This window comes from Microcebus murinus, chromosome 20 (genome assembly GCF_040939455.1).
Source record: "Microcebus murinus isolate Inina chromosome 20, M.murinus_Inina_mat1.0, whole genome shotgun sequence".
In the NCBI taxonomy this organism is placed as follows: domain Eukaryota; kingdom Metazoa; phylum Chordata; class Mammalia; order Primates; family Cheirogaleidae; genus Microcebus; species Microcebus murinus.
In genome coordinates this window covers 9,819,524-9,836,660 of record NC_134123.1, presented here as the reverse complement: position 1 = coordinate 9,836,660, position 17,137 = coordinate 9,819,524, and the positions used below count along the sequence as shown (strand labels likewise).

The following is a 17,137-nucleotide window of genomic DNA, read 5'->3' as shown; positions in this document are numbered from 1 at the left end:
GTACTGGTGTTATTTAAGAAAACACCAAGCAGGAAATATTTTAGTACGTGCATTGCTCACATGCCAAATGATGCTGTTCATTGTATTAATAATTGGGTCCCATCGAGTCACTAGAGCAAGCCAGGACCAGCCTGTATTGACACATTCATGGGAAGACTTGGCTAGAATTACGACTTGAATGTGAAAGTAGCAAAACTACCTTGCTATTTAAATATGCTAAGACTCAGGTTTTCTTTGAATCGGTGTGGCTTTCTCTCTCCCCCCCCACCACCTTCCCCAGAACTCAGGACGTTCTGCACTGCTCCCATCCCCCAGACAGCCCAGAGGCTGGCAGCAAGGCGGGCGGAGTGGTGGCTGACCCTGGCCAGTTCTGATGTCTTGATTTATCTCCAGGCAAAGAGTAGTCTGAGGTTTCCAAAAATTTAGTCCAATATGCAAACAGAGCTGGTGGGAGCCTGGGTCCCTCCCTCCTTCCAGCCCACGGCGAATTGGCAACACAGCGTAGGTAGGGGCAGGGCAGGGCGGGAGTGCTGATGATGGGGACACACACAGGGGCCATTCATTGAGCAATTCCCACCTGCCAGCCTGCGTGGAGGACTCGCACTCCATCCTCCCGATAACTGGGAGTCACAGCCACTCATCGCCCTCATTCCCCAGGGAAATCAACTGAGGGAACCGAAGCTTACGGAGGGAGGGTCATCAACCCTGCAGTCACAGGTGGTCTGGACCACGAGGCCCATGTTCTTAATCATGCACTAGACTCTATATTGGACAACTGGGTTCAAGTCCTGGCTGTGCTAAAGATTGTTGTGAAACCCTGTCCCTCTCCAAGCCCTGGTTTCCTCATGTGTACAAGGAGGTTGGAGTCGATAGCCTCTGAGTACCTTGCAGCTCTGGCATTTAAGGGCTGGGTCACTGGGCTTGTACTTGCTAAATGCCACTTGAGCCAGAAACTCAGGAGATCGAGGAGGCAGGTGGGACTCCAGGATGGCAGGCAGCAGTGTGCGCACACTTGCCAGTCTCTCTGGGGGCTAACTAATGCCTGACTTAAACCTCCGCCCTCTACCCAGAGGCGATCTATGGGCCAACCCAGTTGTCACAGAGTGTGTGGTCTGGGGTAACTCCCACCCTGGTTCAGACTGTGCCCTGCCTCCTACCACCCCAGTGGCCCTAGAGTCATGCATCTTCCCAAGCACAGCCTTCTCTTCCCAAGACAGGAAGTGTGAATGTTTGCAGTTCATTTCAGGCTGGCTCTGTGGCTTGTAGAAGCCTGCTAAGCAAAGCTCAGTGTCCCATTCCAGATGCAGTCTGGGAACAAATAAGTAACACTCCTGGGTTTTTATGAGCCAGTTTATAAAAACAATTAAAGACAGGGCACAGGAATGTCCTGAGTGAAGCTCCCCATTCTAGAAATCCCCTCCCCATGGACTGTCCAGGGTGCTTGCCTGCTCAGCCAGAACACGGAGGGACTTACTCAAAATGTGGGCTGTGGCTTCAGTTGACACCAAGGGGAACTCATATTCCCCACTCCTTGTGTTTCTGTGGGGGGACTTCCCAGTGTAACACCCCTGTCCATCTCTCATTACACTCCTCTGAAGGTACACTTAGAAAGAGGAACTGGGCATGCTCAGCCCTGCTCCTCTTGGTCTCTCTCGAGCACCAGCCTGCATGCAGACAATTAAGCTCTGCTGTGGCCAGGTGCTCAGCTAGGCAGCACAGGCTCCACCCCTTTGGTGATGGCTATAGGGAACCTAATCTTGAAATGCAATGTTAGAAGGCTGTGGTGGCCCCACACCCAGGCCAGTGGCACTAGTAAACCTCATACATCTTCTGTAGTTCATAGGGGTGGGCCCTGTCTCCCCTTAGGGCCTCTGTTGGTGTCTGCAAAGGCCAGGAGAGCCCTGCTCCTGGTACCCAGGACAGGGGCTGAGAGCACCAGACAAAGCTGGACCAGGGCATCAACACATCTATGGCTCTGCTCATACAGATCCTTCTACTGAGAACCCCTTCCCCCTACCCCACCCTACCTGTGCCTGTCCTTACAGACCCAGCTCAAATGTCACCTTCCCCATGCAGACCCTTGCAGTTGAAAGAGCTTGCTCCCTCCACTAATGCAGCATCTCATACTTTTTGACCATGACCCATGGTAAGAAATTCCTTCTTCATCGCGACAAACTATTCATAAACATCAGAGTGCTATAACTGAAACAAAAATTCCACAAGACAGCATATTTTACCATGTGCAATGTACTCATTATCTAGCCTATTTAATTTTTAAAATTTGTGATGACCCACTAAATTGATTGATGGTTAAAAACCCCACAGTTTGCATATCTACTAAAGTATTTAATATATAACCTGACTACTGGTTGTGAAATTATCCACAAGGTAAAGTTAAGGGGAAAAAAAGCAAAATATATAACAGTGTGTATAGTTTGTGACCACTGGTGTTTATTTAAAGGGGGACACACATATATGTCTCTGAACAGAGACCCAAATAACTAGTGGCATTGGTTGAACTACAACCTGTCTTTAATACACATAGATCATAAGCAATTGAAGAAGGAATCTGTCTTATTTATTCTTGCATCATTCATACTAACATCAGGTCTGATACATAGTAGGTGTCCATAAATGCTTATAATTTTGAGCTGAATCCAAAAAAACATTTAATGAAGTTTCCTAAACTTATTTACCCACTCACTCTTCAATCTTTCAATAAGTATTTACTGAAGATATTTGGATGTGCCAGGCATCCAAATGATAGTGGTCCTAGTCTGGTTTTGCTCTGCCCCAGAATTCCTCTCAGCCCCGTCTGCATTTTGTTTGGGTCCTTCCCAGGGACTGTGTCTCCAGAATGACGATAGGAAGTTCCACCTCCAGTTCTTGACAAATGTCATCCCCACTGGCTGCTTGACCCCTGCCGCCATCTTTGCTCTCGGTGGCATGACCAAGAACTCTAAGAGTATCAGAGAGAACCCTCCTGCACCCTCTTTTCCAAAATTAGTTGCCTAATGAAGCTTCTTCCAAATTCATGCCTACTTGATTATGGTAGACTATTGCCTCACAACCCCCAGTGAATTCACACCTGTGTGTAGTCCCCTCCCACATGGACTCTGGGCTTTACTGTAAGACTTGTTGCGAGCATTGGGACAAGCACAATGCAAGCAGAGACTGGAAGAGCAACTTGCACATTGGGGCTTGTCTGCTTGGAACACACTCTTGGAACTCAGCTGACATGCTATGAGAAGCACAAGCAGCATGGAAAGGCTATGTGGAAACCACCCAAGGTGCTCCAGTTGACAGCTCCAATTTAGCTTCCAGCCAGTACCAACTGCCAGAAATGTGTATGCACCATCTAGGATGTTCTAGCCCAGTCGAGACCCCAGATATGTAGCCCAGGGAATATCACATGGAGCAGAATAACCACCCAGCTGATCCCAGTCAATCCACAGAATCATGAGAGATAATAAAATGGTTGTTCTCTTAAGTCACTACATTTTCGAGTGATTTGTGACATAGCCTTAGCTAGCCAAAACATTGAGGACACTTCCCAGCTACACCCTCTTTAACAGTCATGCTCTACATAGACCTGTGGGGCCCAAATGGGCTTGTTGTTCCCATAATGTTCCTCAGGCTAAGAATGAACACGAGCCATTTCCTGAGTGTGCCCTACCCCTAAGAGGCTGACAGCAGGGAACAGTGTCACTCACATTCAGAACACCAGCTCCAGACTGGCCCCCACTGGTTCCTAATCCTGTGCTGCCCTCTCCAAGACACCTAGACCCTTGGGGACACTCGGCACGATGTCAGAGGAAACACAAAGCCCAGCATACATCTGGATATCTTCTAGAGCATTCTCTTACTCAAAAATTTGGGGGGTGAGGGTATAGATTTTATAGTAAAGCAAATGCAACATTTGAATGAAATTTTATGTCAGAACCCAAGATTTATCAAAGACATGTCAATAGTTGCTTTAGGCTTTGTCTGGAGGCCCTTGCGGGTACCCCAGCGCCTGGTCTCTGCTGTTGGGGAGGCTTTGGCAGGAGAGCACGAGGAACTCTGATCTTACCTTCCTGCCAGGGGGGACACCGGCTTTGGGAGGGGGAGAGATTTGTCCAAGTCAGTGGCAGCGCTGGGGCTTGAACCCAAACTTTGCACTTCCAGTCCCACCTTTTCTTTTCACCAACTACATAAATAGCTGGAAAAAAACTTTTTTTTTTTTTTTTTGGTCAAGGCCAACCTTCCAACTGAAAGCGAAACAGAGATTACCTTTCCTGACGTCTTCACTCCTTTCCAGAGGCTAAAGTACAGGACGACGACGACAACCAACAGGCAGAGCAGGAGCTGCCACTGGGGCAGGCCGATGTCGTGGATGCCGCTGCTCTCGTGCAGGTGCAGGACGCCACGCCTGCCCGGGGAGGGGGGGGCCGGGGAAGACGGTGTCAGGGAGGATGGCCAAGGTCGTGGCCCCTGGCCGGTCCCCACAAGTGCACACCGATGGAGCAGGACCCAGCCGCTCTCCCCCAGCTCTGGGGCCCCGGCCAACGCTGTGCATCAGGTGGGCCCGCCCTGCCCAGCCATGGCCAGCTCTGCCCCGGAGCAGCAAATCCTCTGAGGAGAGTCTGAGCTCAAGTCTGCTTTTAAAAGACAAAAATTGGGCCAGGCTTGGTGGCACGTGCCTGTAGTCCCAGCTAGTTGGGAGGCTGAAGTGGGAGGATTACTCAAGTCCAGGAGTTCAAGGTTGCAGTGAGCTAAGTTCACACCACTGCACTCCAGCCTGGGCAAGAGTAAGTCCTCGTGTCTAAAAAAAAAAAAAAAAATCTCTAAGTGCCTACTGACCCTGGGGTATAAATAGGGAAGGTTCCTGCCTAATAGAGCTCACATTCTAGGGTGTGGTAATTTTGCACCCTAAAAGATATTTGGCAATGTCTGAGATATTTTTTTATTGTCATGACTTGTGGGGAGTTGGGGCCCCCCTCCCCCTGTCTCTAGAGGATAGGGACCACAGATGCTGCTAAACACCCTACAGGACACAGGACAGTCTCCAATAACAAAAAATCACCCTGTCCAAAATGTCCCTTTTGCCAAAGCGGAGAATCCTTGGTCCAGAACCTGAGAAAACAGTTCTCTTGTCTGGGAATATCTGCTAAAGCTAAAGGTATGCATTTCCTGGGTGTTTACCCAGTAGCAATTTGTATTAATACATATGTTCACCATAAGACATGTTCTAGAATGTTCATGGCATCGTTATTCATAATAACCCCCAACGGCAAACTACTCAAACATTCATCAAAAATAGAATGGATACATGGTGATATATTCATAAAATGGAGTATCATACAGCAACTACCGCCATGTGGATGGCTCTCACACACAATGCGAGAAAGCAGTCACAGAAGAGCACTTCTGCCTGCCTGATTCTGTTCACGTACATGTCAACAGGCACAACTAACTTTAGGGGCTGGCGTCACCCCCTGGGTTGGGGGTGGAGCTGGGGCTGCTTCCCCACTGGGGTGCTGATCACATGACCATGTTCAATCTGTGACATTCATTGAGCTGTCCCTCAATGGTATTCACTCCCCTGACTGTGTTAGCCTTCCATGAGTGTTTTTATTTTCAGTAAGACAATCAAACAATAAACAGGCCTAAGGTTTCAGACTTTCTGGGTCCCCTCATACAACCTACAATGAAGGAATGGTACATAGAATTGCAAACAAAATGACCGTTTGCTAATTGGAATCTAACCAAATTCAGTTAGGATCTAAGCAAAGGTTGAACAAGACCCGTTGGTGGAGCCGGTCCTGGGTGAGAGAGGTTCCTCCAGCTGCTCTGCAGCTTTGCAAGGCAAAGCAACCAGAACCGGGAACAGCTTGGTACGGCGTTCGCTCCGCACCCGAATCATTCGGTTCTCGCTGAGTCCTGCTGTGAGCGCCCACCTGGGCCTGGGACACACACACAGGGAACTGCTCGTACACAGTCCCTGCCTTGGTGGGCTTATAGTCTAGCACAGCAGGCAGCATTAAATGCAAACTCACAATAAAGCATGATGCATGTTGGGAGGGTCGAGGGAGCTGAATGGTCCCCAGAACGAATCCCCCCCACTGGGCCCTCCTCTGTGCCTCTCACTCAGGGGCTGCAGTTGGCAGCAAACTTCCCAGTGTCCTTAGAAGCCCAGCTCCAATGCCACCTCCCCTGGGAGGCCCCCTGATCACCCCAATGGTAACCTTTTAACCCTTCCAGTCCCTGTGACTCCTGGCTCATTTGCTGGCAGGCGCTGCTCCTGTGACGTCGGGGCTGCCTGTACACGAGGCTCTCCCGGGATGAGGGGACCGCCCCATCCTGGGTCCCGGTGCTGAGCCCAGGACTGGCAGTTAGACCCGATGGCTCATATTAGATTACTGGATTAGGAACCAACCTTTCTTGCTAAACCTGACAATCCATCTTCTATAGAAAATGAGATCCCAGGACCAACCCAAGAAGAAGTAGGAAGGAAAGATGGTCATTCTCCCATATATTCTCACTTCTCTTCTCACTTTTTCTCCTCCCCTTACTTGTGGCAAATTCCTAACCCTTCCTTCCAGTTCTTTCATACTGCCCAGGACAACCACATGGTTCCCCATGTCAAAACTTAACTTGCCTGTGTCTCATTCTATAGGCATTTGCTCTCACCCAGGGGTCCATTTGGAAAGCATCTGATTAATAAATTCATACTAAAGTGTTACAGGCAGGCAGTAGCTTAATATGTTGACCTTTCCTGGAGAGGGGCTTTAATCCCAACGCTTACATTGATGGCAAAACTTTATATACCTGCAATGGATAAGATAGTCGATCACCTGTCTGCCAGAGGTGCTCAGCCTTAGCTGGAAGCAACGTGAAAGACTTGGGAAGATTCCAGGCTTGTAGGCATAACCCCAAGTCTGGAAACTTACTTAGCTTATCCTCGGGTAGAAACTGAAATTTGCTTCTGGGCACATGAAAGAAAGACCAGAAGCCACCACCGATGCTATTTTATTCACTCAGTCATTTATTCATTCATCCATTCAAAATAGATGCCTGCCATTTGCAAGGACATGAAGGCAAACAGAAAAATGTGGCCCAGAAATTGCCCCGGCTCTGGGCTCAGACATGCCTGGGCTCCCATCCTGGCCCTGCCACCAGCTCCTGTGTGACCGGAATGTTTTCCCTGATTCTACACCTTCTACACTGATTCTAAACTCCTTCTGCACCTCTGCTCTGAGCCGGGCAGTGTGCCGGAAGCTGGTGACATGGCTGTGGCCATGCAGGTGATGGCTCCAGCCCACTGGAGCTCGCCGGCAAGGGGACAACATCTAGTGTGAGCATCCTCATCTCTGAGCCTTTGTTCTCTTCAGTAAAATCTCTCTGAGGAGGATTAAGTTATCGAATGTGAGACAATATCCTGAACGAGGACATGCTCAACAAATGGCAACCACAGCTCGGTATGGTTGGTCCTAAGGAGCAGCAGGTGTCTGCAGGGGAGCTGGGGAGGGCCCAGGAAACTGGGCAGGGGGAGTCGCTGGGGGGCTCCAGTGCGGAGGTGGCGAGTGCTTTCTCTGCTGTCGGGGGCTGAGAGAACGTCGAGTTGACGGGAGGTGCACAGGTGTGCAGAGGGAGGGCTGGGAGGGGGGAGGTGAGCAGGTGCGAACGAACGAGCAGAGCTGTGTAGGTGACCAAGGTCCCCAAGACCCATGCTCCTTCCCCAGAGCGGCCCATCCCCGCAGCTCCCAGGCCAGCTGTTGTGGCCTTAAGCGATCACCCCACGCCATCTTCCCCGTGCCATCAGTGGCCACACCTGGCCCCTCCTGACCTTGTCTCTTGGTCTGCCCTACCCCTACCCCCACCCTCACTGGCCCGTCTCGGCAAGACCCACTCCTCTCCCTCCAGGACGATTGTAAGTGTCCCCCACCCGTCCCCCAAGCCTGGTCCCTCTGCGTCCTGGTGACCGCCTTAAGTCTACTTCTGTGCTACTGCAGGACGAGCCACCTGAGGATGTACAGGCAAGAGAGCGACAAGGTCGCTGAAAAAAGTTTCATGTGCTCACCCTGAAACTTGCTAAAATGCCTCCTCCAGGGTCCAACCAGGTGGCCAAAATATCCCCTAACGGGCTCAGCTGACCCCACGTGCATCTTGAGTCCACGTTCATCAGTGAAAAGAGCTTGTTCCCAAGAAAAGGACTGAGAATCCAGCCTCCTCTCCCCAGCGGGCCCACGCCTGGGGGGTTAGCACAAGTAACTTGGGTTTGTTTTAGTTTTCCAGCAGTTTAATAAAAATGAATCATTGTCAAGTATACCGTCCAGGCTTTCCGAAGTCTATGGGCCAAAAAGGCTCAATTTTTCACTTGACATTTAAACACGGAGGATTAATACCAGGGTGGAGGGAGGCTTCTGTTCCTCCCCAGGAACTGGCATGGGTAGAAGTTTTCTCCTGCCAGGCGCACGATCACCAAAGGTGCCCTTTTACAGGCAAAGTCACAGAGCTTGGAGTTTCTTTAGCTGAGGGGCTGTTTGGCTTCAGGCCCGGCGAGAATAGCAGTTTTGTTCCCTTGAATGATATGCTCAGTCCCTTGGCTTAAATGAGTACAAGATGGTGAGACAATTGGCCAGGAGGTTTGGGGAAACAGACAAAATCATCTGGCCTCCTCAGGGCACTGGGAGTCCTACTTACTGGGGCTCCAGACTGGGTTGGGGTAACCGTTTTAGCAGAAACATTTAGACAAAAGGGCCACATGCCATAAAGAAAGGGTCCAGAGGCAGCCCATGATTTAGAGCTCTATAATGCACAGAATAGAGGCAGGCTGGAGGTGAGAAAGGGACACAGAGGAAGGGCTCCTGTCTACCTGCAGGGGGTCCGGAACACACCCCCATCGGAGACCCTAACAGGACAGAGAAGAAAGTCAGGAGACAATCCTTCAATCAAGGAACCTGGGTTCAGATCCCAGCTCCACCCGTTACCTAAAACCTAAGCCTCCACTTTCCTATCTGTAAAATGGGAATAATTCCCACCTCCATGAACTGTGAAGGTCAAACGGGAATTTGGATATGAAAAGATATTCAGTACTTGGCTCATGGCAGCTATGAAGGTCTGCAGGGAAGGGGAGGAAGGGGAGGAAGGGGAGGTCTATAGGGCTGAAAATTACTGAAATAAGGCCTGCATTCTGTTCCCCTTACATCCCCAAGCGTGCACAAGAATGTCATCTTATTCCACCACGTTCTGCTCACAGCTGAGCCTGGAGGAACTTTAGGGTTGTAATTAAAGATGGGTCTCAAAACCCATCTCGCCTCTCCCTCCTGCTGGCAGTCTCTGTTGGGGCAGACATGCTGGTCATTAAGACATCAGAGGAGGAATCAAATACCAGCTAGACTAGAGACGAAGCTATCCTTTTCCATTTCAATTTAGAAGAACAAGGGTTGCCAAGAGCAAAAAGAAAAATTATGCTTTTCCCTGCACGAGAGGATCAGGGGGGTGCATGCAACCAATGCCGTGTACTGGCAACTCTCTGCCCAGTACTCTTCGCCAGCGTCCACTCCAAACCACACCTATAAAATAGGAAGGCCCAAAACCTCCACCCACAGCATCTGCACCAGCTCTGCGATTTTCTGAGGTCATGCTCCTGGGGAGAAGCATGAAGGAGGCCCTAGATTTTTCATGACATGAGACTGTAGAGATGTCAGCCTGACCCTTGCAGCAATCTGATTCTGAGACAAGATAGTGCAGTGGCTAAAAAAGGGGCTCCCAACACTGGCTGGATATTAGAATTGCAGAAAGAGCTGTTGACGAAAATCTCTGCACCCTGGCTGCACCCAGGCCAGTGAAATCGAAATCCCTAGACATGGAATCTAGGCATCAGTGTGTGTTAAATCTCTCCCAGAGATTCCGATGTGGAGCCAAGGTTTAGAACCCCTGGGCTAAGAGCTGGGGTCTTGGAGCCAGACTGCCTGTGTCCAAACCCTCTTCAAATGCCACTTCTAAACTATACGATCTTGAACAAGTCACTTACTGCTTTGTGCCTGTTTCCTCCTTCATAAAATAATAATTTTAGACCACCATGATCAGCATTAAAAGCTACTATAGAAAAGGCACCTTGCATGATGGCTGGGACACAGTCTAAGCTGGGAGAAGGTGAGCTGTGACTGTAACAATATTTCAGAGTAATAACAACCAGGTATAATGGCTAATGTCCGATGGATCACAAAGGTTAAGGGTGCAGGCTCTAGAGTTTCCCTGCCAGGCAAGGCTGGGGTTAGAGCTAGGAGACTTAAGCTCTTAGGGTGCAAAATATAAGGAGGTGCTCACTCACAGGGTCTTGCAAGTGCAAGCTGCCTGTGTCCCAATGCTGGCTCTACACAGTAATAGTTGCATGGTTGTGGGGTTTGCTGTCTCATTTGCAAAATGAAGCTTCCACAAGTGTGGAATAAAGATAAGAGTTACAGAAACCTCATTAGGTGGGTTCGAGGCTTAGCCTGAGATAATACACACTAAGAAGTTAGCACAAAGCCTCACACGCATAATTTTGCACGTGCCTGCTGGAAGTCCATGGGGATCACAGATGCAGGCAGGTGGATGCAGCTACAGGACTTTTAGCAAATGCTCTGTGATGGTCCACTGAAGGAGTCCCTGGGCCTTGGGGACAGTGACTCCCCTGAGCCCCAGGAGGCAGTAGACTTTCCAAAGGTTTCAACCAAACCAAATCTCCTTGACCCCACTGCACCAAGATGGCGGGGTGGCAATGGTCCTGGGATAACCCCAGTCTCCAGATAATAGGGACTCATGCCCAGCAACTTGGCTCTGGGAATCGACAGGACTGAAGGAGAGTAACCCTGAAGTTTTGTTGTTTGCATATTTGTCTTGTATCCCATCCTAGATCCGCATTGGCCACATGTAGCTACTTAAAGGCAAATACATTTAAATTAAATAAAATTAAAAGTTCAGCTCCTGAATCACACTGGTCATATGTCAATTGCTCAGTAACCACATGTGGGTGGTGACTGCGTTGGACCACATGGACTTAGAACATTTCTACCATTGCGGGAAGTTTTACTGGGAATCCTTGCTCTAGACCAGGAATCAGCAAATCATGGCTCCAGGGACAAATCCAAGCTGTGGCCTGTTTAGTAATGACCTGTGATCTAAGAATGGCTTTTGCCTTTGTAAAGGGTAAAATAAAACAAAGAAAAACATGCAACAGGGACATATGTGGCCCGCAAAGCCCAAAATATTTACTCTCTGGTCTTTTGCAGAGAAATTTGGGGACCTCTGCCCTAGACCACATGTACCTTAAGGGTGGGGTTCAGGTGGGATCTACCTGGCTTGCCCCACAGCTTGTAACATGTCTTTTCTGCTTAACTGCTAACACTTGTGTAGGGATTGCTAAAATGGCACCCGCCCACGCCTGAGAGATGAAGGCAGTAGATGCTACGTTCTGAAGACAGCATCATATAGACATTTTGAATTAGGTGGCTGTCACCTGCTCAAGGACTTAAAAGGCTGAGAAGATTCAGGGGAGCAACAGATTAAACAACAATGGTTATGGATTAAGAGCACCGAATAAAATAAATATCCCTGAGCCCATACTGATATAAATGAATAATTGAATAAATAAATAGGGGGAAAGAAGAATTCCAGTTAATTAATTTAGAAGGAATGATGGAAAATAGAAAATCACAATTAGACAAACACTATCATAATAATCTTTGCAAGAATCACCCATGGATGCTAAGATGGTGCAAAAGTATAATGAGAATGAAGATATTTATACAACCTCAAGGTATCTCCTCAATAAACACTTATTCATTACAAAAGGAAAAATACTTTCTCTCCACAGGGGGAAACTGGCAGGCTCTAACTTAGCCAAGCATTCAAGGTTAATATCACAAGTAATACATAAGATTGACATCGCGCCCCCTATAGGATGCACTGAGAAAGCCGTAGCACCATGTCTATGGCATTCTTGCCCAAAATGCATGACCTCGGTCTAATTGTGAGAAAACAACAAACAAAGCCAAATTGAGAGATATGTCAGGGAATAACTGGCCAATAATCTTCTTCAAAAGTGTCAAGGTAAAAAAAAAAAAAAAAAAAAAAAAAGTGTCAAGGTCATGAAACTCAAGGAAAGACTAAAGAACTCTCACGGATTGAGAAGACAGAGGAGCGAGACCTGACAACTAAATACCAGAAAAGAACATTGGTGGGAAAACTGGAGAAATTCAAATAAGGTCTGTAGTAGATTAGCCGAGAGTATAACATGTTAGTTTTCTGGTTTCACAAGCGTACCATGGTTATAGAAGATAAAGTTGGGTGACGAGTATATATTATTTTTACAACTTTTCTATGCATAAAATTATTTCTACATGGAAGTTTCTTCTTCTTTTTTTTTAAAAACAATGTCTGTCTGCTACCACCTGTCAGTGCCTCTCATGCACCCATTGTCCAGATAATTTCCCAAAGCTGCATGTGGCTGGCCACTTCCCACTTGCTGAATTTCACTCATACGCTCTGTCTACTTTCCCCGTGGAAGTCTTAGAGAGATAGCAGCCCAGGGTGGGTCAGAGGACGGCTTCAGGATCACGTCGACTCGGGTTCAAACTGTAGCTCCTCACCTGCCGCTGAACCCCGAGATGTTCCCTGCAGTGACTTCATTCATTCCTATGTCACCTCCTCAGAGAGGCCTTCCCTGACCACTGAGACAAAGTTCCTTCCCCTCCACAATCCATTTCTCCCACATACCCGGCTTCAGTGCCTCACGAGCAATTGCACTCTCCAAAATGCGTTATGTCCCCTGCAGGGCACACTCTAAAGTCTGGTGGCTTCTTTGTGTGTTTGCTTGTGCATTAACTCCCTGCCTCCACCCTCCTGCCCCAGAGCACGAGCTGCTCCAACTACCTGGTCCCGGGCTGTGTCCTCAGCTCCTAGCCCAGCGCCAGGCCTGTGGCTGTCTCGTGAACATTAGCACCCTGACTGGCATTTGTCCCCTCCATCTCTTTGTGGTTTTCCCTAGTGTTTGGCTCAGCTCACGCCCAGCACAGGCCTTGAGGGGCCCAGGATGAGGGGTCCGTGACTTACTCGTAAAACTCTGCTGCCGGCGTGAACTTGTACTTGGAGTACTTGGTGTGGTTGCCCAGCACGGAGCCGTTGAGGAGCTTGGGGTCGGTGCAGTTGGGGCTGTTCCAGGGATGGCCACAGTCAGTCCAGGGCAGGTTGAGGGTGAAAGAGGAGAAGAGGTAGTAGAGCGACCAGGCAATGATGACGTTGTAGTAGAAGCCGACGTAGATGGCGATCAGGATCACAGCGTAGCCGACTCCTGGGTGGGGACAGAGGAGTCACCCAGCGGCTTCCCGGGGCCCGACCCCAGAGCTACCTCTCCTGGGGAGCCGGCTCCAACCGCTGCACCCCGACCCCCTGCTTCTCTTCCTCTGTAGCAGATTGTCAGAGCCCCACCCACATTGGGTAGGCACCCACCATCCCTTTGCATAAGGGCTCTCTCTTCTCGCTGGAGCCCCCACTGCTCATCTGAAAGGTGACGTAATGTCCCCAGGGGGCAGCTGTGTCAGGGAGTTGGGGTCAGTACCCCAGCTGCCTCGTCCTAAGGCAGGATAACTCCAAGGCACGTTGCACACTCTCCGCCAGGGCACTGAGCTCCTCACCCTGGAGGAACTGATCTGACAACACACCCTCTGCAGGCTGCCACCTCTCCCTGCCTCCAACTGCTGCTCTCTGGGATCCCCTCCCAAACAACTCCTTGCACTCAAATCCTTGTCTCAGGATCTGGTTCCCAGGGAACCCCAGCCAAGCACTCCCCTATCAAAACTTCAGCCCAGCGTGTTCCCTGGGCCCTGCTGTCAGCCACCTGCTGTGGGCCAATGTCACCTTCCTGAAGGCATCAGAAGCTCCTTTAGGGCTAGTTCTATGGTTTTTGCCTAGAGTAGACACAGACATATTATTTTGCCTGCCAAGTATTGCTTTAAGGGATTAGCCTTAAGCAGTTCTTAGCCTGTGAGGTTTGGATGAAGCTAATTCCCCCATCTTCCTTGATCACATGATTCAGGCCTGGCCAATCAGAGTAGTACTTCCCCACAGCCATAGTGATTGGTTAATAGATGTGCATGTGACTCAAGTCAAACCAATGAAAATCTTCTCTGGGACCTTTAGTGAAGTGAGGAATATATAAGGTTTTTGTTTATTTGTTTGTGCTTTTGCTTTTGGTCACTGTTAAACTTGGTAGAATTTCAGCCTAGAGTTGCTGATGGCCACCTTTACAAGCACTAGAGAAGAATGTACATGAAATTGATGCTAACACAGAAGAAATAGACTTGAGACACAGAGAGATAGATCCCAGGAAACACTATTTGGGCACCTGGATCTAGCTATACCTGAAGCTAGAGCCACTGAACTTTACCATAACATAAGCCAATAAATTCCCTTTTATATTAATGTTAAAGCCAGTTTGAGTTGGATTCTGAAATTAAACAACAGAAAATCTTATCCAGTACATGTCTTACAAGATATCAGCTTGTATCTCCCATGGGACTGATTACACAGGAGGTACTCAGGATACACCTGCCAGCTGAGCAGAGGCTCATGGGAGTCACCCTGGCCCTTATCACCATGTAGGCCCAATGCTCTAACCAGTGCTTGACAGAGACTACCTCCTACTCCACGCCCTTCTCCCAGCTCCATAGGGACCAAGAAACGGGAGTTGTTATAGCTACTCTCTGCAGATGTGCTCTTAGTCCAAAATGCAAGTAGTCTCCAACTTATATCTGAGCTGCAATCGATTAGTTGTGGCTGTTGTATTAAGGATCACGAGTCTGCTTTCTGGCTGAGCTCATAAAGATCCATGATCAATTTATCATGTCTGCCAGGGGAGCAAGAACGGAGAGTAGTGATATATGTGCTGGGTACTTCTGACACTTTTGTAAGAATTTCCCATATAGGAAAACAGACTCTGGTCATTCAGCTGGTATAGCCTGGACTGGAACCCAGGTTTCCAGACTCTCTATGCTAATGCTACTCCTGGCATACCAAATGTTCTCCGTGTAACTTTGGATGTAGACACTCTTGACCTTGTCAATATCTTGATATTGTCAGTATCAGAATCCCATAAGGGAGGAGGTCGATCTCAGATCTCACCTTTGGAGCCGATTCCCCATGGCCAACAGGGAGGCCTTTTTGAGCAACCATTGACTTCTCCCTGGCCTGTTTTTACCTTTGAAGAATGGGCAGATCTTCCACACGGTGGCTGCCCCTTCCCGGTTGTACTGTCCCAGCGCCAGCTCCATGTAGAACAGGGGCATCCCTGCGATGATGAGGAACAGGGTGTAGGGGATCAGGAAGGCACCTGGAGGACACAGAGGCAGAGTGTGACCCGCTGGACCCCTGGCCCTCAGAGCACTTGGACCAGAGTCTGCGCTGAGTCATCTGCTCACCTGGCTGTTTCCCAAGGGTGTTTGGGGGCAGGTAAATAGAGTTATGCAGAGCAATTAATACAAGTAACCCTAACGGTAGCAATGAGTGTAGTAGTAATAATAATGATGTTCTGTGGTCACATTAGCGGCACAATATCATATGGGTTAAACAAAGCTAGAGAGGTTGGTTTGTAGCCTTTACCGAATTTATTTAAACATGGAACCTTTTCTTTCATGAGTCACCACTCTAGCAATGCCAGTCTAACCCAAACCCTTCCTTTTACAGGCAAGAAAATCAAAACCAGGGAGGGGGTGACAATGCCTAAAGTTACATAGGACTGAGTTTCTAATTTTGTTCCTATCGATATTTGAGGGTCACGTGTGGCTTCCCCAAACATGATCTCACTGGATCCTTGGAGAGTCTCACAAGAGTCTGCAAACATAATAAGCAGTCAGGGTCATGATGTCCCCTGGGGGGAAGCTAAGGGGCAGAGAAGGGACTCGAATTGTCCCCGTGCGCACCGCTGGTCAATGACAGGAGCGGGACTCGCATTCGGATCTTGCAGCCTGGCAGGTTCACCATGCGACAGATGGCTGAAGATAAACTCTGGAACGAAGGGGCCGGAGGCTCGAGTCTGACCAGGGAGACGCCCACCCAGAGCACCCCGGAAATTTGAGGGGACGCCCAGGCCACAGGCGGCAGCTAATCCCTGGACAATTCCTGGTGGAACTGGATGCATCTGCATCCCAGAGACCATTCTCCGTGTGCCCTGGCAGCTCTGACGCCACGAGGTGACTCACTGGGACACATGCCACGGCAGCCCAGGCTGCAGGCGTGACCAATGCAAAATGCCAGCTCCTTTCTAGATGCAGCCAGAGGTGGCCGGGCCGGAGCCAGACTCCTCCTGCCATCGGCCTTTGGCTGAGATGCTGTAGCCGTGGAAACCAAACACTCTCTAAGAAACTAAGAAAGTGGGAATTGCTTAACAAGGGTAACATTAGCAGTATTCACAACAGATACCAGCAGCTACACTTGCTGAGCCCCTCCTGTGTGCCACTCTTCATGCATCTCATTCAATCTTCACGACCCTAAAATGCGAACATGATTGCTATCTCCATTTTACAGATGTGGACACCAAGGCTCCAAGCTAGCAAAGAACTGTGGCAAAGTCACATGGCACCGAGGGTCAGACTCACTCAGCTACTCAGATTCAGTCTCTATCTTCATCTCAGGACTTCTCAGGAAGCCCGGGGCTCTTAAGGACAAAGCATGAAGTGTCGGCCCGGCGCTGGGAGACTCGAACCCTTCTGAGCACAAGATGGGCCAGTGGGGTGGGAGGTAGGGAAACTACTGGGACATGAACCTCCTATGTATCAAGCAGCACACTGGGCACTAGGCATCTATGATCCATTTATACTGCCCAGGAAGCCTCTGAGGTAGCAACTGCTATACCTACTTTTCAGAGGAAGAAACTGAGGCTTGGAGAAATTAAGTGACTTGACCAAACTCACCAGGCTTGTAAGTGATGCATCTGGGATTTGGACCTAGGTCTTTCTGGCTGCAAAGCTCCAGAGCTGTTCCCAACAAACCCTGTAGATTCTAGAACATTCTAGCCAAAATGAAGGACATGAGTCTGAATAGGGTCAGAGGGTGGTTGTTCTGGGACTGAGATCTGGGACCAGGTGAGCCACCTTGTCTGTTGTCATAGGCTGCT

General features: G+C 49.2%; 1 protein-coding gene across 1 annotated transcript in view; it reads right to left on the bottom strand.

The window, feature by feature from the left end:
• Positions 1-17,137, bottom strand: part of SLC6A2 (solute carrier family 6 member 2) — a 41,394-nt gene that overhangs the window by 13,115 nt on the left and 11,142 nt on the right. The window contains exons 3-5 of the mRNA XM_075995554.1: positions 15,224-15,355; positions 13,081-13,318; positions 4,273-4,411 (exon numbers count right to left, since the gene is read on the bottom strand). Of these exons, the coding sequence (XP_075851669.1) occupies positions 4,273-4,411; positions 13,081-13,318; positions 15,224-15,355 (509 nt within the window). The remainder of the gene's footprint in view (positions 1-4,272; positions 4,412-13,080; positions 13,319-15,223; positions 15,356-17,137) is intronic.